This window comes from Brugia malayi, assembly GCF_000002995.4.
Source record: "Brugia malayi strain FR3 genome assembly, contig: Bm_045, whole genome shotgun sequence".
In the NCBI taxonomy this organism is placed as follows: domain Eukaryota; kingdom Metazoa; phylum Nematoda; class Chromadorea; order Rhabditida; family Onchocercidae; genus Brugia; species Brugia malayi.
The window spans coordinates 3,601-30,207 of record NW_025062318.1 but is presented as its reverse complement, the minus strand read 5'-3'; the positions used below and the strand labels follow the sequence as shown (position 1 = coordinate 30,207).

Sequence of the window (26,607 nt, the reverse complement as noted above, 5' to 3'; positions counted from 1 at the left end):
ATATTGTTATATCGGTAGAGAAATGGTATGAGTTAATGAATTAATCAAAATGTCTTTAGTGATATTGTTTATATCTGTAGAGAAATGTATGAGTTAATGAATTAATCAAAATGTCTTCTAGTGATATTGTTATATCTGTAGAGAAATGGTATGAGTTAATGAAATAATCAAAATGTCTCTAGTGATATTGTTATATCTGTAGAGAAATGGTATGAGATAATGAATTAATCAAAATGTCTTGTAATGATATTATTTTATTTGTAGAAAAATGGTATGAGTTAATGAATTAATCAAAATATCGTCTAGTGATATTGTTATATCTGTAGAGAAATGGTAATGAGTTAGTGAATTAATCAAAATATGTTCTTGTGATATAGCTATATTTGCAGAAAAGTGACATGAATTAATCAAAATGTCTTCCAGTGATATTGTTATATTTGTAGTGAAATGGTATGAGTTAATGAATTTATCAAAATGTCTTCTAATGATATTGTTATATCTGTAGAGAAATGGTATGTGTTAATGAATTATTCAAAATGTCTTGTAATGATATTATTTTATATGTAGAATAATGGTATGAGTTAATGAATTAATCAAAATATCGTCTAGTGATATTGTTATGTCTGTAGTGAAATGGTAAGAGTTAATGAATAAATAAAAATGCCTTCTGATCATATTGTTATATCTGTAGAGAAATGGTATGAGTTAATGAATTAATCAAAATATCTTCTTCTGATTTTGCTGTATTTGTTGAGAAATGAGTTAACGAAAAAATCAAAATAACGTCTAGTCATATTGTTATATCTGTAGAGAAATGGTATGTGTTAATGAATTAATCAAAATGTCTTCTAGTGATATTGTTATATCTGTAGTGAAATGGTATGAGTTAATGAATTAATCAAAAAATGTCTTCTAGTGATATTGTTATATCTGTAGAGAAATGGTATGAGTTATGAATAATCAAAATGTCTTCTAGTGATATTGTTATATATCGGTAGAGAAATGGTATGAGTTAATGAATTAATCAAAATGTCTTCTAGTGATATGTTATATCGTAGAGAAATGGTAACAAGTTAATGAATTAATCAAAACATCTTCTTGTGATATTGTTATATCGGTAGAGAAATGGTATGAAGTTAATGAATTAATCAAAATGTCTTCTAGTGATATTGTTATATCAGTAGAGAATGAATGAGTTAATGAATTAATCAAAATGTCTTCTAGTGATATTGTTATATCGGTAGAGAAATGGTATGAGTTAATGAATTAATCAAAATGTCTTCTAGTGATATTGTTATATCGGTAGAGAAATGGTATGAGTTAATGAATTAATCAAAATGTCTTCTAGTGATATTGTTATATTTGTAGAGAAATGGTATGAGTTAATGAATTAATCAAAATGTCTCTTAGTGATATTGTTATATCTGTAGAGAAATGGTATGAGTTATTGAATTAATCAAAATATGTTCTTGTGATATAGCTATATTTGCTGAAAAGTGACATGAATTAATCAAAATGTCTTCTAGTGATATTGTTATATCTGTAGTGAAATGGTATGAGTTAAATGAATTAATCAAAATGTCTTCTAATGATATTGTTATATCTGTAGAGAAATGGTATGTGTTAATGAAATATTCAAAATGTCTTGTAATGATATTATTTTATATGTAGAATAATGGTATGAGTTAATGAATTAATCAAAATATCGTCTAGTGATATTGTTATGTCTGTAGTGAAATGGTAAGAGTTAATGAATAAATAAAAATGCCTTCTGATCATATTGTTATATCTGTAGAGAAATGGTATGAGTTAATGAATTAATCAAAATATCTTCTTCTGATATTGCTGTATTTGTTGAGAAATGAGTTAACGAAAAAATCAAAATGTCTTCTAGTGATATTGTTATATCTGTAGTGAAATGGTATGAGTTAATGAATTAATCAAAATGTCTTCTAGTGATATTGTTATATCTGTAGTGAAATGGTATGAGTTAATTAATTTATCAAAATGTCTTCTTATCATTTTGTTATATCTGTAGAAAAATGTATGAGTTAATGAATTAATCAAAATGTCTTGTAATGATATTATTTTATTTGTAGAAAAATGGTATGAGTTAATGAATTAATCAAAATATCTTCTAGTGATATTGTTATATCGTAGAGAAATGGTATGAGTTAATGAATTAATCAAAATGTCTTCTAGTGATATTGTTATATCGGTAGAGAAATGGTATGAGTTAATGAATTAATCAAAATGTTCTTCTAGTGATATTGTTTATATCTGTAGAGAAATGGTATGAGTTAATGAATTAATCAAAATGTCTTCTAGTGATATTGTTATATCAGTAGAGAAATGGTATGAGTTAATGAAATAATCAAAATGTCTTCTCTTCTTGTGATATTGTTATTTCGGTAGAGAAATGGTATGAGTTAATGAATTAATCAAAATGTCTTCTAGTGATATTGTTATATCGGAGAGAAATGGTATGAGTTAATGAATAATCAAAATGTCTTCTAGTGATATTGTTATATCAGTAGAGAAATGGAATGAGCTAATGAATTAATCAAAAAAATGTCTTCTAGTGATATTGTTATATCGGTAGAGAAATGCTATGAGTTAATGAATTAATCATAATGTCTTCTAGTGATATTGTTATATCGGTAGAGAAATGTATGAGTAATGAATTAATCAAAATGTCTTCTTGTGATATTGTTATATCGGTAGAGAAATGGTATGAGTTAATGAATTAATCAAAATGTCTTCTAGTGATATTATTATATCGGTAGAGAAATGGTATGAGTTAATGAAATAATCAAAATGTCTTCTAATGATATTGTTTTATCGGTAGAGAAATGGTACAAGTTAATGAATTAATCAGAACATCTTCTTGTGTTATTGTTATATCGTAGAGAAATGGTATGAGTTAATGAATTAATCAAAATGTCTTCTAGTGATATTGTTATATCTGTAGAGAAATTGGTATGAGTTAATGAAATAATCAAAATGTCTTCTAGTGATATTGTTATATCCGGTAGAGAAATGGTATGAGTTAATGAATTAATCAAAATGTCTTCTAGTGATTTTGTTATATCGGTAGAGAAATGTATGAGTTAATGAATTAATCAAAAATGTCTTCTAATGATATTGTTATATCTGTAGAGAAATGGTATGTGTTAATGAATTAATCAAAATGTCTTCTTAGTGATATTGTTATATCTGTAGAGAAATGTATGAGTTAATGAATTAATCAAAATGTCTTCTAGTGATATTGTAATATCTGTAGAGAAATGGTATGAGTTAATGAATTAATCAAAATGTCTTCTGATCATATTGTTATATCTGTAGAGAAATGGTATGAGTTAATGAATTAATCAAAATATCTTCTAGTGATATTGTTATTATCTGTAGAGAAATGAGTTAATGAATAATCAAAATGTCTTCTAGTGATATTGTTATATCGGTAGAGAAATGGTATGAGTTAATGTATTAATCAAAATGTCTCTAGTGATATTGTTATATCGTAGAGAAATGGTATGAGTTAATGAATTAATCAAAATGTCTTCTTGTGATATTGTTATATCTGTAGAGAAATGATGAGTTAATGAATAATCAAAATGTCTTCTAGTGATATTGTTATATCTGTAGAGAAATGGTATGTGTTAATGAATTAATCAAAATGTCCTTCTAGTGATATTGTTATATCTGTAGTGAAATGGTATGAGTTAATTAATTTATATCAAAATGTCTTCTTATCATTTTGTTATATCTGTAGAAAAATGGTATGAGTTAATGAATTAATCAAAAATGTCTTCTAGTGATATTGTTATATCGGTAGAGAAATGGTATGAGTTAATGAATTAATCAAAATGTCATCTAGTGATATTGTTATATCACTAGAGAAATGGTATGAGTTAATGAATAATCAAAATGTCTTCTAGTGATATTGTTATTATCGGTAGAGAAATGGTATGAGTTAATGAAATAATCAAAATGTCTTCTAGTGATATTGTTATATGTGTAGAGAAATGGTATGAGTTAATGAATTAATCAAAATGTCTTCTAGTGATATTGTTATATCTGTAGAGAAATGGTATGAGTTAATGAATTAATCAAAATGTCTTCTAATCATATTGTTATATCTGTTAGAGAAATGGTATGAGATAATGAATTAATCAAAATGTCTTCGAGTGATATTGTTATATCCGTAGAGAAATGGTACAAGTTAATGAATTAATCAGAACATCTTCTTGTGATATTGTTATATCGGTAGAGAAATGAATGAGTTAATGAATTAATCAAAATGTCTTCTAGTGATATTGTTATATCGGTAGAGAAATGGTATGAGTAATGAATTAATCAAAATGTCTTCTAGTGATTATTGTTATATCGGAAGAGAAATGGTATGAGTTAATGAATAATCAAAACGTCTTCTAGTGATATTGTTATATCGAGGAGAAATGGTATGAGTTAATGAAATAATCAAAATGGCTTCTAGTGATATTGTTATATCAGTAGAGAAATGGTATGAGTTAATGAAATAATCAAAATGTCTTCTAGTGATATTGTTATATCGGTAGAGAAATGGTATGAGTTAATGTATTAATCAAAATGTCTCTAGTGATATTGTTATATCGGAGGAGAAATGGTATGAGTTAATGAAATAATCAAAATGTCTTCTAGTGATATTGTTATATCGGTAGAGAAATGGTATGAGTTAATGAATTAATCAAAATGTCTTCTAGTGATATTGTTATATCGTTAGAGAAATGGTATGAGTTAATGAATTAATCAAAATGTCTTCTAGTGATATTGTTATATCGGTAGAGAAATGGTATGAGTTAATGAATTAATCAAAATGTCTTTAGTGATATTGTGTTATATCGGTAGAGAAATGGTATGAGTTAATGAATTAATCAAATGTCTTCTATGGATATTGTTATATCGGTAGAGAAATGGTATGAGTTAATGAAATAATCAAAATGTCTTCTAGTGATATTGTTATATCGGTAGAGAAATGGTATGAGTTAATGAATTAATCAAAATGTCATCTAGTGATATTGTTATATCACTAGAGAAATGGTATGAGTTAATGAATTAATCAAAATGTCTTCTAGTGATATTGTTATAATCGGTAGAGAAATGGTATGAGTTAATGAATTAATCAAAATGTCTTCTAGTGATATTGTTATATCGGTAGAGAATGGTATGAGTTAATGAATTAATCAAAATGTCTTCTAGTGATATTGTATATCTGTAGAGAAATGGTATGAGTTAATGATATCAAAATGTCTTCTAGTGATATTGTTATATCGGTAGAGAAATGGTAATGAGTTAATGAATAATCAAAATGTCTTCTAGTGATATTGTTATATCGGTAGAGAAATGTATGAGTTAATGAATTAATCAAAATGTCTTCTAGTGATTATTGTTATATCTGTAGAGAAATGGTATGAGTTAATGAATTTTAATCAAAATGTCTTCTAGTGATATTGTTATATCTGTAGAGAAATGGTATGAGTTAATGAATTAATCAAAATGTCTTGTAATGATATTATTTTATTTGTAGAAAAATGGTATGAGTTAATGAATTAATCAAAATATCGTCTAGTGATATTGTTATGTCTGTAGAGAATTGGAATGAGTTAATGAATTAATCAAAATATCGTCTAGTGATATTGTTATGTCTGTAGAGAATTGGAATGAGTTAATGAATTAATCAAAATATCTTCTTGTGATATTGCTATATTTGCTGAAAAGTGACATGAATTAATCAAAATGTCTTCTAGTGATATTGTTATATCGGTAGAGAAATGGTATGAGTTAATGAATATATCAAAATGTCTTCTAATCATATTGTTATATCTGTAGAGAAATGGTAAGAGTTAATGAATAAATCAAAATGCCTTCTGATAATATTGTTATATCTGTAGAGAAATGGTATGAGTTAATGAATTAATCAAAATATCGTCTAGTGATATTGTTATGTCTGTAGAGAATTGGAATGAGTTAATGATTTAATCAAAATATCTTCTTGTGATATTGCTATATTTGCAGAAAAGTGACATGAATTAATGAAAATGTTTTCTAGTGATCTTGTTTTATCTGTAGAGAAATCGTGTGAGTTAATGAATTAATCAAAATGTCGTCTAGTGATATTGTTATATCTGTAGAGAAATGGTATGAGTTAATGAATTAATCAAAATATCGTCTAGTGATATTGTTATATCGGTAGAGAAATGGTATGAGTTAATGAAATAATCAAAATGTCTTCTAGTGATATTGTTATATCGGTAGAGAAATGGTACAAGTTAATGAACTAATCAGAACAACTTCTTGTGATATTGTTATATCGGTAGAGAAATGGTATGAGTTAATGAATTAATCAATATTTCTTCTAGTGATATTGTTATATCAGTAGAGAAATGGAATGAGTTAATGAATTAATCAAAATGTCTTCTAGTGATATTGTTATATCGGTAGAGAAATGGTATGAGTTAATGAATTAATCAAAATGTCTTCTAGTGATATTGTTATATCGGTAGAGAAATGGTATGAGTTAATGAAATAATCAAAATGTCTTCTAGTGATATTGTTATATCGGTAGAGAAATGGTATGAGTTAATGAAATAATCAAAATGTCTTCTAGTGATATTGTTATATCGGTAGAGAAATGGTATGAGTTAATGAATTAATCAAAATGTCTTCTAGTGATATTGTTATATCGGTAGAGAAATGGTATGAGTTAATGAAATAATCAAAATGTCTTCTAGTGATATTGTTATATCGGTAGAGAAATGGTACAAGTTAATGAATTAATCAGAACATCTTCTTGTGATATTGTTATATCGGTAGAGAAATGGTATGAGTTAATGAAATAATCAAAATGTCTTCTAGTGATATTGTTATATCGGTAGAGAAATGGTATGAGTTAATGAATTAATCAAAATGTCTTCTAGTGATATTGTTATATCGGTAGAGAAATGGTATGAGTTAATGAATTAATCAAAATGTCTTCTAGTGATATTGTTATATCGGTAGAGAAATGGTATGAGTTAATGAATTAATCAGAACATCTTCTTGTGATATTGTTATATCGGTAGAGAAATGGTATGAGTTAATGAAATAATCAAAATGTCTTCTAGTGATATTGTTATATCGGTAGAGAAATGGTATGAGTTAATGAATTAATCAAAATGTCTTCTAGTGATATTGTTATATCGGTAGAGAAATGGTATGAGTTAATGAATTAATCAAAATGTCTTCTAGTGATATTGTTATATCGGTAGAGAAATGGTATGAGTTAATGAATTAATCAAAATGTCTTCTAGTGATATTGTTATATCGGTAGAGAAATGGTATGAGTTAATGAAATAATCAAAATGTCTTCTAGTGATATTGTTATATCAGTAGAGAAATGGTATGAGTTAATGAAATAATCAAAATGTCTTCTAGTGATATTGTTATATCGGTAGAGAAATGGTATGAGTTAATGATATGATCAAAATGTCTTCTAGTGATATTGTTATATCGGTAGAGAAATGGTATGAGTTAATGAATTAATCAAAATGTCTTCTAGTGATATTGTTATATCGGTAGAGAAATGGTATGAGTTAATTAATTTATCAAAATGTCTTCTTATCATATTGTTATATCTGTAGAGAAATGGTATGAGTTAATGAATTAATCAAAATGTCTTGTAATGATATTATTTTATTTGTAGAAAAATGGTATGAGTTAATGAATTAATCAAAAAAACAAAGAATAAACATCAACGTCAACGTGTCTGTCTATCACATAGAAAAATAAACGAAATACATATATAATGAAGATTATTTTTTTCTTTTTTTTTTTTTTTTTTTTTTTTGTAGTAAATATTTGTTTAGAAATGTTTGCTTACTGACAAACAAAATCAGAATTGGATGCAGTATCTGCAAACGCCAAACTTTGCTTGGAAAGACTGATCGGAATCTGCTACTGAAAAGCGTACAATGCGTGCAGCACTGAGAGGCACTCGGGAATAAATATAGTGGCGGGAGAATGATGCACAACATTTTCTCAAGCAGTTCTCAATGCTGGCTTATTACAGGCGCATGTTACCTCATCCCTCACTTACAATTTCAACTTAATTACGATCAGATTAATCAAAAACTAATTATTAGATACACGATCTTAAGCTAATCGTCAATTTGATTTTTCAATGATCAAAAAAGCTCTTATCTTAACAATTTTCATGCTTGTTCTGATACGATAATTTAATATAAGGTTTACATGAATTAAATACCTATTTCATAGTTTTAACTACCCACACCTGTCTAATTAATAATGGACTTAAGCCTTAGCATATTATCAGTGCCAATTGAAAGGGAATCATTAGAAGATTTCTGACAGCTAGATTCCGATGAGTTTAGTCTACTTCATTTTTAATGATATAGCAAATGAGATATCATGCATCATTTGACGAGCTATCTTTGCACGTAAAATGCATAATAGCTTAAAACAATACAAAATCCAAAATCAATAATGCTTAGTCATATTAATAATTGTAATTATATATTATATAGAGGAATATATAGACCATATATCATTATCAAAAACATAATAATTAATGTGGATTCTGTAGTAATAAGCGCTGGTTCACACGAGCAAATTGATTTACTGTTTGAAACGATATGAATATTCGTTGAATAACTTATTGGCACATTCTATAACGACTGATATCGCATTCGCAAGCGTTTTTTAAATCGTTTCAAAAATTGTAAAAATCATAAAGTTACTAATAATTAGACAGGACATATAATTAGGAATAAAATACGGTTGAAGTATACTATATGCTACTCGATGCATCGAAAAGTATCACGAAAATCAAGCATTGGCTATGTGCCAGAAGCAACGTGCTTAGTATAGGTACAAATCGTGCTGCATATGCAATGCTGAGGAATGACTTGATAGAAAGAAACACTAGAGTGCTATTGAATTGTTGATCGAAAAGCAATCAAATTAATTTTTGTTTATACTTGAAATTATCAGATATGGAAGCGTTACGTCAAATTGCTCAAAATCAAAATAATTGCTATGAATATACCATGTTAAGGTTATTGAATTTGGCTATCATTAATTTCAGAGCGAATAATATTGGAATAATTATGTTTAGCAACGATTAATTAAGAAAATTAATAATTATATTACATAACAAGAACTTCAGGTACAGAGGCACAGGCAAATAATTAAATAAAGAAAGCGATTATAAATTACAACGAATTCCAGCGAACACATATATAGTTGATTCGCTGAATAATATTAGCGAGCATATCAAAAAAAACAGATCGATAATGAATAAAGTTTTGGCAAAAAATTGAGCTTAAAATTATTAAGAATAAATAATCGGATATTTTTAACTCGTGATTTAGAAATATTCATGAATGATAATGTTTGCTAAATGATGCCATATTTCATTGTTTAATTTTCACTGATATAATAAATGTCATATCATCGGAGCTATCAAATATTATATGAATTGATATTCAATAACCTAAAGAACTGAAAAATACGATATTATAGGAGTTATGTTACAAAAAAAAAAAAAAAAAAATTCGGTTTTTTAAGCAATTTAAGTATTATTTTTTCAAGATTATTTTTTTTGAATGTTTGATAGGTTGTGTTTATTTCGTTTTTCCTCATTGACTGATTGTTACAGTACAGTACGTAAAACCTGACTCTGTTAAACTCAAATATGAATGAGTGAGGGTTAACTTCGAACACCTAACATTAAAAATACTTTTAATACTTATAAAACATATCATTCCAAAAGCGCTAAAAAATTGCTTGTAGCTACCAGCTTTGTATGTGAAACAAAGTTAGAGTTTCATTTCTTGATAGTTCACATCGTGATTCTTGTCCGTCGATATTGTAGAATCTCGAGATCTGTATCGGGTTTCATTATATAGTGGATACGTGAAAATTCCACTCAGTATTAATTAAACTCAAACCAACACTAACAAAACAAGTACAAAAATTGTATTCACTTGAGGTAAATAAGACACAGATTAACATTAAAAATTATATCATAATACTGATACGATAACACAAATCTGCACAAATAGGAAATTTCCACAAGTTTAACAGTAAAAAAGTAACAGTAAAGTTTAAAAAAAAGAAAAAATAAATATAGTCAGATTTATAATTCATTTATTAACTGCTTTTTTTTTAACGTGCGCAAGTTGATAGTGTTAGATAATACTATGCAGTAAAACTTAGAATAGAAATATTTCAGAATTATTATAATATATATTATATATATATTATAATACATCATAATTTCTCGATGGTGATTAGTAAATATTTTTGTGATTTGAGTTGTTTAGTTTTTTTTTCTAAAAAAGTAATGAAGAAATTTTAAAAATAAAAATAAATTCTAAAATATCAATTGAAGACTGATTGTATCATGTATTGTTGAGCATTTCATTGAAAAAGCATAAATGAATGAGATAGGGACAAACGATGTATCAACCAAAATCGGTTATTTAATCGATATTTAAATGAAGTAGAAAATTACCGGTATTTTTGAATACAACAATACCCGAAATTGTTTGAGATACTGTAATATGATCAAGTAAACTACAAATGTGCAGGATAATGATTTATTGAACTTTAATATAAAACTAACATTATAAATTCAATCATCAACAAATATCTTGTATTTGCTCATGAATCCCACAGAACAACTTATTTTGTCATTAAAGATTGCCATAAACCTTGTTATATGTTATCATTAATTAATGTAGTGCTGTAATCACATTAAGAAGAAATGCTATCATTTTAACGACTTACATATAACATTTAGGTTACATAAGAGTATGATTCACTAGGGATAATGAAAGAATAATACCTAAATCTAATTACTATTTGAATGACAATAAATAATAAAATAAGCTTCTATTCGACTACAATGAATTAAATATATAAATATTTCTTCTCATTTCCTCTTACTTTTATTAATATAATTGTTGCCTTACCGATCATTATCACAGTAATAATAACACAATCACATAATTAGATCATCACAAATATTATCTATTCCTATGTTACAGAATGCACTTACCGTATGATTTGAGCATTATATCGTAATCCTTATTAACTATCATATCATCAGTCAACGAACGTAAGATTACCGCTTTTAAGAAAAAGAAAATGATACTTAAAAAAAAAACGAAACTTTTTGAACACTTTTTGAAAAAAAATGAAACTTTTTGGAAACGTATTCACGTAACATTATATGATACGTGAATACGTTTTTTTCTTTTGTTTTGATAAGAACCAAAAAATATTGTTTCATTTTTTCTCTTCTAAACAAACTAAACCATTTCAAAAAATTTTTTACTCTGAGAAATCAAATATAATTCTAAGTTTGATTGATTTTACCTGTAATTTAGTATGTTTATGGCAAAGTCAGAAAGAACAAATATTTCCCTTTTTATTCTTCTCAAACTTACAATTAGCACATTGGGAAATGAAGAAAAGATGTTATGATAGTAAGGAGGGAATTAAAATTGAAATCCAAGAAATTAATAATTCATTGATCATTCTAAAATCACTTCGTATCAGTTTTTTCATGTGCCTGTCGTTCCTTACGTAATTCTTTGCGACTTTTTGGTGGTTCAGTTCGTAATGGGATTTGCTCAAATTTAGATCGTCGTTTCAAATTTGATGCCGATTCTTGACTGCTACTGGTTCGAATTTCAGCCGCCACCAATAGCACCACCGCCAACAGTACCATCAATAGCACCATTTTACCAATAGTACAATCAGTAATGACACAATCTCTAATAGTATCATCATCGATAACACCACAATCAGTAGTACCAATTCCAGTAGCACCACCACCGATAGCACGAGCAGTATCATCGTTAGCAGCAGCAGCAGAAGTAGTAGGAACATTTGAGTAGGTGAGTATCGGATCATTATGTGCTGTAATTACCATACAAATCGAATCATGAGAGCTTTTTGGTGGTAATATAGATCATCAAAATACCTTCTAGTGATAATGTTATATTTGCAGAGAAATGATATGAATTAATCAAAATGTCTACTTGTATTCGTGTTATACTGGTAGGGAAATGGTACGAGTTAATGAATTAATCAAAATGTCTTCTAGTGACCAATATTTGCAGAGAAATGGCATGAATTAATCAAAATATCTTCTAGTGATATTGTTATATCTGTACAGAAATGGCATGAGTTAATGAATATAAACAAAATATCTTTCAGTAATATTGTTTATCTGTAGAGAAATGGAATGAGTTAATGAATTAATCAAAATATCTTCTAGTGATATTGTTGCATCTGCAGAGAAACGGCATGAGTTAATGAATTAATCAAGATATCTTCTAGTGATATTGTTATATCTGTAGAGAAATGATATGAGTTAATGAATTAAAAATGTCTTCTGGTCATCTTGTAATATTGGTAGAGAAATGGATGAGTTAATGAATTAATTAAAACATCTTCTTGTGATATTGTTATATCTGTAGAGAAATAGTATGAGTTAATGAATTAATCAATATATCTTTTAGTGATATGATTATATCTGTAGAGAAGTGGATGAGTTAATGAATTAATCAAAATATCTTCTAGTTATATTGTTAGAGAAATGGTATGAGTTAATGAATTTATTCAAAAAATCTTTTAGTAATATTGTTTATCTGTCGAGAAATGGTATGAGTTAATGAATTAATCAAAGTATCTTCTAGTGATATTGTTATATCTGTACAGAAATGCTACGAGTAAATGAAATAATCAAAATATCTTCTAGTGATATTGTTATATCTGTACAGAAATGGTATGAGTTAATGGATTAATCAAAATGTCTTCTAGAGATATTGTTGCATCAGTGGAGAAATGGTATGAGTTAATGAATTAATCAAAATATCTTCTAGTGATATTGTTATATCTGCAGAGAAATGGTATGAGTTAATGGATTAATCAAAATTTCTTTTAGTAATATTGTTTATCTGTGAGAAATGGTATGAGTTAATGTATTAATCAAGATATCTTCTTGTGATATTGTTATATCTGTAGAGAAGTGGATGAGTTAATGAATTAATCAAAATATCTTTTAGTGATATTGTTATATCTGCAGAGAAATGGTATGAGTTAATGAATTAATCAAGATATCCTCTAGTTATATTGTTAGAGAAAAGGTATGAGTTAATGAATTTATTCAAAATATCTTTTAGTAATATTGTTTATCGGTCGTGAAATGGTATGAGTAAATGAATTAATCAAAATATCTTCTAGTGATATTGTTTTATCTGCAGAGAGAAGGTATGAGTTAACGAATTAATCAATTACTTCTTCTAGTGATAGTGTTATATCTGTAGGGAAATGATGAGTTAATCAAAATGTCTTCTAATGATATTGCTGTTTCTGCAGAGAATGATATGAGTTAATGAATTAATCAAAATGTCTTCTAGTGATAATGTTATATCTGCAGAGAAATGGTATGAGTTAATGAATTAATCAAAATGTCTTCTAGTGATAATGTTATATCTGTAGAGAAATGATGAATTAATCAAAATGTCTTCTAGTGATAATGTTATATCTGCAGAGAAATGGTATGAGTCAATGAATTAATCAAAATATCATCCAGTTATATTGTTATATCTGTACAGAAATGGTATGAGTTAAAGTCATAACATTCCTTATTTGAATTCTCCATAGATTTTCAGTTTTTATGCTAAAAATAACATTACATCATAAGTTTCAGTATAAATTTTTTCTGATAAGAAAAATTTAAAAGAAACGAATTTTTTTGTCAGCAGTGATAATGATAATTATTCATTGTTTTTATTATCTATAAGCTGAAATTCTGCTTAACGTTTTCGCTTTTTAAATTTGTTAAACAATATGCAAACAAATAAAGTTGGTAAGCAAATGGTAAATAAATAATTATGCAAAGATTCTTATTATGTTTTATGAAAATTTCATAAGAATGAATGAAATGATTTAAGTAGTAAGATAATTAAAAGATTGATCAGTTTATTCTTCATTGTTAGCACTGTTGCGGTAATTCATCGTAAGTTCTCATTCTAGCTATCAAGAAAAGCTATTTAACAAATTGTTTGCAAAATATTTGAAATTCTCAACGGTAATGGAAATTAAAACGATTCGTGAAGGTGATGATAACTCGTATAACGCCGAAATCGAACTTTATTTGCAACTTCTTTTACCGTATAATTCACTACCTGCTCAGGTATCAATCATATTTTCTTTTTCTACAATTAATTACATCAACCAACTCTGCTTAAATAAAGCTACAGTAATTTCTTAAAATAAATAATCAAAAGCGAGAAAAGGAAAAAAAGATTAAGTGAAAAATTTGAGCATAGAGCTTATATTAAAGTATATCCATTACAATTATTATAAATATAATTACAAGTTTTAATTAATTTTAGACTTTAAATATATAAATGATTGAGTACAGATGAAACAATTCAGTTCAATAAGCATAAACATGTGAATTAAAAATGAATGAATGAATGAATGAATGAATGAATGAATCTACTTATTTGTTTTGTTTTTTTTTTTTTATAATTTTTTCTCTGTAACATCTCTCACATTTTACCTCACCGTTTTTTCTACTGAATGCGCTTTCATTACCTTCATTCTAATTGCCTAGTTGATCTTTCATTGCATAAAAAAATATATTTCACTATATTCATATATCAAATATTCATTCAGAATTTAATTATTACTTAACAAATATCTTTTTCTTTGTCCATTTCCATTCTTTTATTATCATTAATATGCTTTATGTACTTGTTAAACTTCATTTAGACCATATATTTTTTAATGGAAAAATACCATATTGAAAGAATTTAGGCATGTGCTGTCGAATATTTTCGACGTTTACTGATTCATAATCATCTCCCACCGCCATCTTTTGCAGATGCACTCGTTGGTTTTTAGTTCATTTCTTTCATGTATTTGTTAGTTTCAATTTTTGATAGGTATTGCTTATCATTTAATTCATCGATCTGATCTAATTAATAAATGATTTGTAGTAAGAAAACACCTATTAAAGCATTTTTTCTTTTTTTTTTTTTTTTTCATATCTATCAACATTTGCAGTTTTCTAGTTAATCTACAAAAATTTTGTCATGGTTAATTGGAAATGTAGTTCAAATGGTTTTTTAGATTAAAAGTCTCATTCGTTGTTTGCGAGTGGATTTTGCTAATATTCAAAGAGATGCTGCTTGGGCACTTACTAATTGCGCCTGTTCACCGCATGAAACATGCTATAAAATAATTCAATACGTAGGTTTATATATGAATATATCTTCTATAATGTATATTTCATTATTAATAATCAATAATTTACTTTTTTTAAGCTATTTAATGATTTTTCTTGGTGAGATAAGTTATTTGTAAGGGTGGTCTAGAAGCATTGGTCGAATGTGCCGCAGAAACAGATGGTGAAACTCGAGATCAGGTTTTCTGGGCTCTTGGTAATATTGCGTTGGATTGTCGTACATGTCAAGAAATGGTAATACTTCAGTAGCAACAGTGACAACAAATAATAGCAACGATATGATAACTTGCGAATTCATAAACAACATTTATTTTATTTTCTTATTACTATATTTATAACTTTTATTTTTATTCTTACCTATTAGTTACAATAAGTAGTGGCGATACAGGTACAAAGCAGTGCTGCACTACCACTTATGATCGATGTTCTTATTAGTCCAATGTTCATCCGTTCAAAATGGATACGAAATCTTATCTGGGCTTTATCACAGATAATTCGTGGTGGTATTCGAACACTTGATATTATGGTTAGTTTAATTATATTTATGAGCCATAAAATAAAATGTATATTTCATTCTTTACATTTTCCTATTCAAGTTTTTAAAATGAAATTATTTATTATAATAAAATAAATAATAAGAGAATAATTAAATATTTTATTTTTAGTTTGTTCGAGCAGCATTAACTGGTCTTCGTCCAGTGCTGTATTTGGAAGATTCTAAAATAAAAATGGACGCAATTTGGGCGATAGCATACATTGCTGTTGATCATGTTGGTGGTGGGCAGGTACAACTTGAAATTATTTAATAAATTTTTTAGGTATGATGAAGTAATGATGTAAGAAGTAATGATGTAATGATGAAGTAAGATGAAGTAACCGTGTTGTTTATGAAGAATGATCAATTTAATGATTATTTTTTCTTTTTTTTTTTTTTTTTTTTTTTTGTAGTAAAATGATTTGTTAGAATGTTTGCTTACTGACAACAAAATCAGATTGATGCAGTATTGCAAACGCCAGCTTTGTTGGAAAGACTGATCGAACTGCTAGCTGAAAAGCGTACAATGCGTGCAGCACTGAGAGCACTCGGGAATTTGGTGGCGGGAAATGATGCACAAACTCAAGCAGTTCTCAATGCTGGCTTATTACCGCGCATGGTACCTCATCACTTTACATTTCAATTCATTGCATCAGTTTCAAGCAACTCATTATTGATCAACGATCTTAGTTAATCTCATTTGATTTTCAAATGATCAAAAAAGCTCTTATCTTAAACAATTTTCATGCTGTATCTGATACGATAATTTAATTAAGGTTTACATGAATTAAATTACCTATTTCATTAGTTTAACTACTCCCACACCTGTCTTAATTAATAATGGATTAAGCTTAGCAACTATTATCAGTGCCAATTGAAAGGGAAGTCATTAGTAGATTTCTGACAGCTAATCGATGAGTTTAGTCTACTTCATTTTAATGATAAGCAAATGAGATATCAATGCATCATTTGACGAGTACTTTTGCACGTAAAAATCATATCTTAACAATACAAATATAAATTTGCTTGTCATATTAAGTAATGTAATTATTTTGTAGATGGAATTATTTGGACCTATGATGCCAATTAATCAAAAACATGAAATAATGTGGATTCTTAGTAATATAGCGGCTGGTTCACAGCGACAAATTGATTTACTGTTTGAAACGAATGATATCGTTGAAATACTTATTGGCACATTCTATAACGATGATCATCGCATTCGCAAGGTTTTTTTAAATCGTTTCAAATTGTAATTTCATAAAAGTTCACTACTAATTTGCAGCATATTTTAGGAAATAGGTTGGACAGTTATAAATGCGTTAACTGGTGCCAGTGAAAATCGATCACGTTGGCTATGTGCAAGCAACGTGCTTAGTATAGTACCACACGTGCTCAATATGCATGCTGAGCATGACTTGATAGAACGAACACTAGATGCTATTGAATTGTTGATCGAAAAGCAAATCAATTATTTTTTTATACTTGAAAATTATCAGATTATGGAAGCGTTACGTCAAATTGCTCAAAATCAAAATAATTGCTATGATATACATGTTAAGGTTAGTTATATTGGCTATCATTAATTTCAGACGAATAATATTGGAATAATTAGTGTTAGCAAACGATTAATTAAGAAATTAATAATTATATTACATACAAAGAACTTCAGGTACGAGCAAGGCAAATATTAAATAAAGAAAGCGATTATAAATTACAACGAATTCCAGCGAACACATATATATTGATTCGCTGAATAATATTAGCGAGCATATCAAAAAAAAAGATCGATAATGAAAAAGTTTTGCAAAAATTTTGAGCTTAAAATTATTAAGATAAATAATCGGATATGTTTAACCTGATTTAGAAATATTCATGAATGATAATGTTTGCTAAATGATGCCATATTTCATTGTTTAATTTTCACTGATAAATAAATGTACATCATCCGGAGCTATCAAAATATTATATGAATTGATATTCAATAACCCTAAAAACTGAAAAAATACGATATTATAGAGTTAGTTACAAAAAAAAAAAAAAAAAAAAAATTCGAGTTTTTTAAGCAATTTAAGTATTATTTTTTTCAAGATTTTTTTTTGAATGTTGATAGGTTGGTTATTTCGTTTTTCCTCATTGACTGATTGTTACAGTCAGTAGCTAAAAGACCTGACTTGTTAACTCAAATATGAATGAGTGAGGGTTAACTTCGACACCAACTTAAAATACTTTTATACTTATAAACGATATCATCCAAAGCGGTAAAAATTGCTGTACTACAGCTTTGTATGTGAAACAAAGTAGATTTCATTTCTTGATAGTTCACATCGTTGACTTCTTTGTCCTCGATATTGGTAGAATCTCGAATCTGTAATGGTTTCTTTTGTGTACGTGAAATACTTTATTATTCAAATCTCAAACTTGGGTAATTAAGACACAGATTAACATTAAAAATTATACAATAATGAACTGATACATAACACACAAAATGGAAAATTTCACAAGTTTAACAGTAAAAAAAAGTAACATAAAGTTTAAAAAAAAGAAAAAATAATATCAGTCAGATTTTAATTCATTTATAACTGCTTTTTTTTTAACGTGCTGCAAGTGATAGTTGTTAGATAATACTATCAGTAAAACTTAGCATAGAAATATTTCAGAATTATATATATATATATATATATATATATATATATATATACATAATTTCTCGATGGTGATTAGTAAATATTTTTGTATTTGAGTTGTTTAGTTTTTTTTTTTCTAAAAAAAGTAATGAAAATTTTAAAAATAAAAATAAATTTAAAATATCAATTGAAACTGATGTATGCATGGTATATTGTTGAGCAGTTTCATTGAAAAGCATAAATGAAATGAGATAGGGACAACGATGTTCAACAAATCGGTTATTTAATCGATATTTAAAATGAGTAGAAATTACCGTATTTTTGAATACACAATACCGAGGTTGTTGAGATACTGTAAATGATACAGTAACTACAAATTGTCAGGATAATATTTATTTGAACTTTAATAAATAGTAACATTATAAATAATCACAGACAACATCTGTATTTGTCATGAATCACAAACAATGTATTTTGTCATTACAGATTGCGATAAACCTTGTTATTTATCATTAATTAATGGTAGTGCTGTAAAGTACCATAAGAAGAAATGCATCAATCATTTTAACACATTAACAAAAAACAATATAGTAAAGTGTTGACAAATAATATAGAGTAGTATATTCACTAGGGATAATGAAAGAATAATACTAAATCTATTAGCTATTTGAATGACAATAAAAGTAATAAAAGTAAGCTTTCTATTCGACTACAATGAATTAAATATATAAATATTTCTTCTCATTTCCTCTTACTTTTATTAATATAATGTTGCCTTACCGATCATTATCATCAGTAATAATAACACAATCACATAATTAGATCATCACAAATATTATCTATTCCTATGTTACAGAATGCATTACCGTATGATTTGAGCATTATATCGTAATCCTTATTAACTATCATATCATCAGTCAACGAACGTAAGATTACCGCTTTTAAGAAAAAGAAAATGATACTTAAAAAAAAAACGAAACTTTTTGAACACTTTTTGAAAAAAAATGAAACTTTTTGGAAACGTATTCACGTAACATTATATGATACGTGAATACGTTTTTTTCTTTTGTTTTGATAAGAACAAAAAAATATTGTTTCATTTTTCTCTTCTAAACAACTAAACCATTCAAAAAATTTTTTACTCTGAGAAATCAAATATAATTTCTAAGTTTGATTGATTTTACCTGTAATTTAGTATGTTTATGGCAAAGTCAGAAAGAACAAATATTTCCCTTTTTATTCTTCTCAAACTTACAATTAGCACATTGGGAAATGAAGAAAAGATGTTATGATAGTAAGGAGGGAATTAAAATTGAAATCCAAGAAATTAATAATTCATTGATCATTCTAAAATCACTTCGTATCAGTTTTTTCATGTGCCTGTCGTTCCTTACGTAATTCTTTGCGACTTTTTGGTGGTTCAGTTCGTAATGGGATTTGCTCAAATTTAGATCGTCGTTTCAAATTTGATGCCGATTCTTGACTGCTACTGGTTCGAATTTCAGCCGCCACCAATAGCACCACCGCCAACAGTACCATCAATAGCACCATTTTACCAATAGTACAATCAGTAATGACACAATCTCTAATAGTATCATCATCGATAACACCACAATCAGTAGTACCAATTCCAGTAGCACCACCACCGATAGCACGAGCAGTATCATCGTTAGCAGCAGCAGCAGAAGTAGTAGGAACATTTGAGTAGGTGAGTATCGGATCATTATGTGCTGTAATTACCATACAAATCGAATCATGAGAGCTTTTTGGTGGTAATATAGATCATCAAAATACCTTCTAGTGATAATGTTATATTTGCAGAGAAATGATATGAATTAATCAAAATGTCTACTTGTATTCGTGTTATACTGGTAGGGAAATGGTACGAGTTAATGAATTAATCAAAATGTCTTCTAGTGACCAATATTTGCAGAGAAATGGCATGAATTAATCAAAATATCTTCTAGTGATATTGTTATATCTGTACAGAAATGGCATGAGTTAATGAATATAAACAAAATATCTTTCAGTAATATTGTTTATCTGTAGAGAAATGGAATGAGTTAATGAATTAATCAAAATATCTTCTAGTGATATTGTTGCATCTGCAGAGAAACGGCATGAGTTAATGAATTAATCAAGATATCTTCTAGTGATATTGTTATATCTGTAGAGAAATAATATGAGTTAATGAATTAAAAATGTCTTCTGGTCATCTTGTAAAATTGGCAGAGAAATGGATGAGTTAATGAATTAATTAAAATATCTTCTTGTGATATTGTTATATCTGCAGAGAAATAGTATGAGTTAATGAATTAATCAATATATCTTTTACTGATATGATTATATCTGTAGAGAAGTGGTATGAGTTAATGGATTAATCAAAATATCTTCTAGTTATATTGTTAGAGAAATGGTATGAGTTAATGAATTTATTCAAAAAATCTTTTAGTAATATTGTTTATCTGTCGAGAAATGGTATGAGTTAATGAATTAATCAAAGTATCTTCTAGTGATATTGTTATATCTGTACAGAAATGCTACGAGTAAATGAAATAATCAAAATATCTTCTAGTGATAATTGTTATATCTGTAGAGAAATGGTATGAGTTAATGAATTAATCAAAATGTCTTCTAGTGATATTGTTATATCTAGTGGAGAAATGGTATGAGTTAATGAATTAATCAAATATCTTCTAGTGATATTGTTATATCTGCAGAGAAATGGTATGAGTTAATGATAATCAAAATTTCTTTTAGTAATATTGTTTATCTGTGAGAAATGGTATGAGTTAATGTATTAATCAAGATATCTTCTTGTGATATTGTTATATCAATGGTATGAGTTAATGAATTAATCAAAATATCTTCTAGTGATATTGTAATATCTGCAGAGAAATGGTATGAGTTAATGAATTAATCAAGATATCCTCTAGTTATATTGTTAGAGAAAAGGTATGAGTTAATGAATTTATTCAAAATATCTTTTAGTAATATTGTTTATCGGTCGTGAAATGGTATGAGTAAATGAATTAATCAAAATATCTTCTAGTGATATTGTTTTATCTGCAGAGAGAATGTATGAGTTAACGAATTAATCAATTGCTTCTTCTAGTGATAATGTTATATCAGTAGAGAAATGATGAATTAATCATAATGTCTTCTAATGATATTGCTGTTTCTGCAGAGAATGATATGAGTTAAAGATTTAATCAAAATGTCTTCTAGTGATAATGTTATATCTGCAGAGAGAAGGTATGAGTTAATGAATTAATCAAAATGTCTTCTAGTGATAATGTTATATCAGTAGAGAAATGATGAATTAATCAAAATGTCTTCTAGTGATAATGTTATATCTGCAGAGAAATGGTATGAGTCAATGAATTAATCAAAATATTTTCTAGTTATATTGTTAAATCTGTAGAGAAATGGTATGAGTTAATGAATTAATACAAAATATCTTTTAGTAATATTGTTTATCTGTAGAGAAATGATATGAGTTAATGAATTAATCAAAATGTCTTCTAATGATATTGTTGTATCTGTAGAGAAATGGTATGAATTAATCAAAATGTCTTCTAGTGATAATGTTATATCTGCAGAGAGATGGTATGAGTTAACGAATTAATCAATTACGTCTTCTAGTGATAATGTTATATCTGTAGAGAAATGATGAATTAATCAAAATGTCTTCTAGTGATAATGTTATATCTGTAGAGATGATGAATTAATCAAAATGTCTTCTAATGATATTGCTGTTTCTGCAGAGAACGATATGAGTTAATGAATTAATCAAATGTCTTCTAGTGATGATGTTATATCTGTAGAGAAATGATATGAGTTAATGAATTAATCAATATGTCTTCTAATGATATTGTTATATCTGCAGAGAAATGATATGAGTTAATGAATTAAAAATGTCTTCTGGTCATCTTGTAATATTGGTAGAGAAATGGATGAGTTAATGAATTAATTAAAACATCTTCTTGTGATATTGTTATATCTGTAGAGAAATAGTATGAGTTAATGAACTGATCAAAATGTCTTCTAATGATATTGTAGTACCTGCAGAGAATGATATGAGTTAATGAATTAATCAAAACGTCTTCTAGTGACCAATATTTGCAGAGAAATGGCATGAATTAATCAAAAAATCTTCTAGTGATAATGTTATATCAGTAAGGAATGGTATGAGTTTATGAATTAATCAAAATATCTTCTAGTGATAATGTTATATCGGTAGGAAATGGTATGAGTTAATGAATTAAAAATGTCTTCTGATCATCTTGTAATATTGTAGAGAAATGGATGTGTTAATGAATTAATCAAAATATCTTCTAGTGATATTGTAATATCTGTGCAGAAATGGTATGAGTTAATGAATTTATTCAAAAAATCTTCTAGTAATATTGTTTATCTGTCGAGAAATGGTATGAGTTAATGAATTAATCAATGTATCTTCTAGAGATATTGTTATATCTGTACAGAAATGCTACGAGTTAATGATATAATCAAAATATCTTCTAGTGATATTGTTATATCAGTAGAGAAATGGTATGAATTAATCAAAATGTCTACTTGTATTCGTGTTATACTGGTAGGGAAATGGTACGAGTTAATGAATTAATCAAAATGTCTTCTAGTGACCAATATTTGCAGAGAAATGGCATGAATTAATCAAAATATCTTCTAGTGATATTGTTATATCTGTACAGAAATGGCATGAGTTAATGAATATAAACAAAATATCTTTCAGTAATATTGTTTATCTGTAGAGAAATGGAATGAGTTAATGAATTAATCAAAATATCTTCTAGTGATATTGTTGCATCTGCAGAGAAACGGCATGAGTTAATGAATTAATCAAGATATCTTCTAGTGATATTGTTATATCTGTAGAGAAATAATATGAGTTAATGAATTAAAAATGTCTTCTGGTCATCTTGTAAAATTGGCAGAGAAATGGATGAGTTAATGAATTAATTAAAATATCTTCTTGTGATATTGTTATATCTGCAGAGAAATAGTATGAGTTAATGAATTAATCAATATATCTTTTACTGATATGATTATATCTGTAGAGAAGTGGTATGAGTTAATGGATTAATCAAAATATCTTCTAGTTATATTGTTAGAGAAATGGTATGAGTTAATGAATTTATTCAAATATCATTTAGTAATATTGTTTATCTGTCGAGAAATGGTATGAGTTAATGAATTAATCAAAGTATCTTCTAGTGATATTGTTATATCTGTACAGAAATGCTACGAGTAAATGAAATAATCAAAATATCTTCTAGTGATATTGTTATATCTGTACAGAAATGGTATGAGTTAATGGATTAATCAAAATGTCTTCTAGAGATATTGTTGCATCAGTGGAGAAATGGTATGAGTTAATGAATTAATCAAAATATCTTCTAGTGATATTGTTATATCTGCAGAGAAATGGTATGAGTTAATGGATTAATCAAAATTTCTTTTAGTAATATTGTTTATCTGTGAGAAATGGTATGAGTTAATGTATTAATCAAGATATCTTCTAGTGATATTGTTATATCTGTAGAGAAATGATATGAGTTAATGAATTAATTAAAATATCTTCTTGTGATATTGTTATATCTGTAGAGAAGTGGATGAGTTAATGAATTAATCAAAATATCTTTTAGTGATATTGTTATATCTGCAGAGAAATGGTATGAGTTAATGAATTAATCAAGATATCCTCTAGTTATATTGTTAGAGAAAAGGTATGAGTTAATGAATTTATTCAAAATATCTTTTAGTAATATTGTTTATCGGTCGTGAAATGGTATGAGTAAATGAATTAATCAAAATATCTTCTAGTGATATTGTTTTATCTGCAGAGAGAAGGTATGAGTTAACGAATTAATCAATTACTTCTTCTAGTGATAATGTTATATCAGTAGAGAAATGATGAATTAATCAAAATGTCTTCTAATGATATTGCTGTTTCTGCAGAGAATGATATGAGTTAATGATTTAATCAAAATGTCTTCTAGTGATAATGTTATATCTGCAGAGAGAAGGTATGAGTTAATGAATTAATCAAAATGTCTTCTAGTGATAATGTTATATCAGTAGAGAAATGATGAATTAATCAAAATGTCTTCTAGTGATAATGTTATATCTGCAGAGAAATGGTATGAGTCAATGAATTAATCAAAATATCTTCTAGTTATATTGTTAAATCTGTAGAGAAATGGTATGAGTTAATGAATTAATACAAAATATCTTTTAGTAATATTGTTTATCTGTAGAGAAATGATATGAGTTAATGAATTAATCAAAATGTCTTCTAATGATATTGTTGTATCTGTAGAGAAATGGTATGAATTAATCAAAATGTCTTCTAGTGATAATGTTATATCTGCAGAGAGATGGTATGAGTTAACGAATTAATCAATTACGTCTTCTAGTGATAATGTTATATCTGTAGAGAAATGATGAATTAATCAAAATGTCTTCCAGTGATAATGTTATATCTGCAGAGATGATGAATTAATCAAAATGTCTTCTAATATTATTGCTGTTTCTGCAGAGAATGATAAGAGTTAATGAATTAATCAAAATGTCTTCTAGTGATAATGTTATATCTGTAGAGAAATGGTGTGAGTTAATGAATTAATCAATATGTCTTCTAATGATATTGTTATATCTGTAGAGAAATGATATGAGTTAATGAATTAAAAATGTCTTCTGGTCATCTTGTAATATTGGTAGAGAAATGGATGAGTTAATGAATTAATTAAAACATCTTCTTGTGATATTGTTATATCTGTAGAGAAATAGTATGAGTTAATGAACTGATCAAAATGTCTTCTAATGATATTGTAGTACCTGCAGAGAATGATATGAGTTAATGAATTAATCAAAACGTCTTCTAGTGACCAATATTTGCAGAGAAATGGCATGAATTAATCAAAAAATCTTCTAGTGATAATGTTATATCAGTAAGGAATGGTATGAGTTTATGAATTAATCAAAATATCTTCTAGTGATAATGTTATATCGGTAGGAAATGGTATGAGTTAATGAATTAAAAATGTCTTCTGATCATCTTGTAATATTGGTAGAGAAATGGATGTGTTAATGAATTAATCAAAATATCTTCTAGTGATATTGTAATATCTGTGCAGAAATGGTATGAGTTAATGAATTTATTCAAAAAATCTTCTAGTAATATTGTTTATCTGTCGAGAAATGGTATGAGTTAATGAATTAATCAATGTATCTTCTAGAGATATTGTTATATCTGTACAGAAATGCTACGAGTTAATGATATAATCAAAATATCTTCTAGTGATATTGTTATATCAGTAGAGAAATGGTATGAATTAATCAAAATGTCCTATAGTGAAATAATTATATTTGCACACAAACGGCATGAATGAATCTATTATATCAGTAGAGAAATGGTATGAATTAATCAAAATGTTTTTTTGTGATATTATTATATTTGCACACAAACGGTATGAATTAATCAAAATGTCCATTAGTGATATTATTATATTTGCACACAAACGGCATGAATTAATCTATTATATCAGTAGAGAAATGGTATGAATTAATCAAAATGTTTTTTTGTGATATTATTATATTTGCACACAAACGGTATGAATTAATCTATTATATCAGTAGAGAAATGGTATGAGTTAATCAAAATGTCTTTAGTGATATTATATTTGCACACAAACGGTATGAATAATCTATTATATCAGTAGAGAAATGGTATGAATTAATCAAAATGTGCTTTAGTGATATTATTATATTTGCACACAAACGGCATGAATTAATTTATTATATCAGTAGAGAAATGGTATGAATTAATCAAAATGTTTTTTTGTGATATTATTATAATTGCACACAAACGGCATGAATTAATCTATTATATCAGTAGAGAAATGGTATGAATTAATCATAATGTCCTTTAGTGATATTATTATATTGCACACAAACGGCATGAATTAATCTATTATATCAGTAGAGAAATGGTATGAGTTAATCAAAATGTCCTTGAGTGATATTATATTCGCACACAAACGGCATGAATTAATCTATTATATCAGTAGAGAAATGGTATGAATTAATCAAAATGTCCATTAGTGATATTATAT

At 27.0% G+C, this 26,607-nt stretch overlaps 3 protein-coding genes across 3 annotated transcripts; 1 reads left to right on the top strand and 2 right to left on the bottom strand.

The window, feature by feature from the left end:
• Window positions 1-11,587: 11,587 nt before the first annotated feature.
• On the bottom strand, window positions 11,588-12,178 carry Bm10469 (Uncharacterized protein; the record flags this gene model as incomplete). Its single annotated transcript, XM_043082966.1, has 2 exons — window positions 11,588-11,964; window positions 12,121-12,178. 2 exons carry the CDS (start codon window positions 12,176-12,178, stop codon window positions 11,588-11,590), a joined length of 435 nt encoding a protein of 144 aa, XP_042938900.1.
• A 1,968-nt stretch (window positions 12,179-14,146) lies between these two features.
• On the top strand, window positions 14,147-17,598 carry Bm10468 (Armadillo/beta-catenin-like repeat family protein; the record flags this gene model as incomplete). The annotated part of the gene is made up of 10 exons (XM_001894933.1): window positions 14,147-14,248; window positions 14,878-14,952; window positions 15,193-15,312; window positions 15,428-15,541; window positions 15,696-15,833; window positions 15,973-16,092; window positions 16,300-16,461; window positions 16,901-17,071; window positions 17,138-17,404; window positions 17,515-17,598. The coding sequence occupies 10 exons, from the start codon at window positions 14,147-14,149 to the stop codon at window positions 17,596-17,598; spliced, it is 1,353 nt and encodes a 450-aa protein (XP_001894968.1).
• A 2,224-nt stretch (window positions 17,599-19,822) lies between these two features.
• Bm10467 (Uncharacterized protein) lies at window positions 19,823-20,212 on the bottom strand (the record flags this gene model as incomplete). The annotated part of the gene is made up of 1 exon (XM_001894932.1): window positions 19,823-20,212. One exon carries the CDS (start codon window positions 20,210-20,212, stop codon window positions 19,823-19,825), a length of 390 nt encoding a protein of 129 aa, XP_001894967.1.
• Between the last annotated feature and the right edge of the window lie 6,395 nt (window positions 20,213-26,607).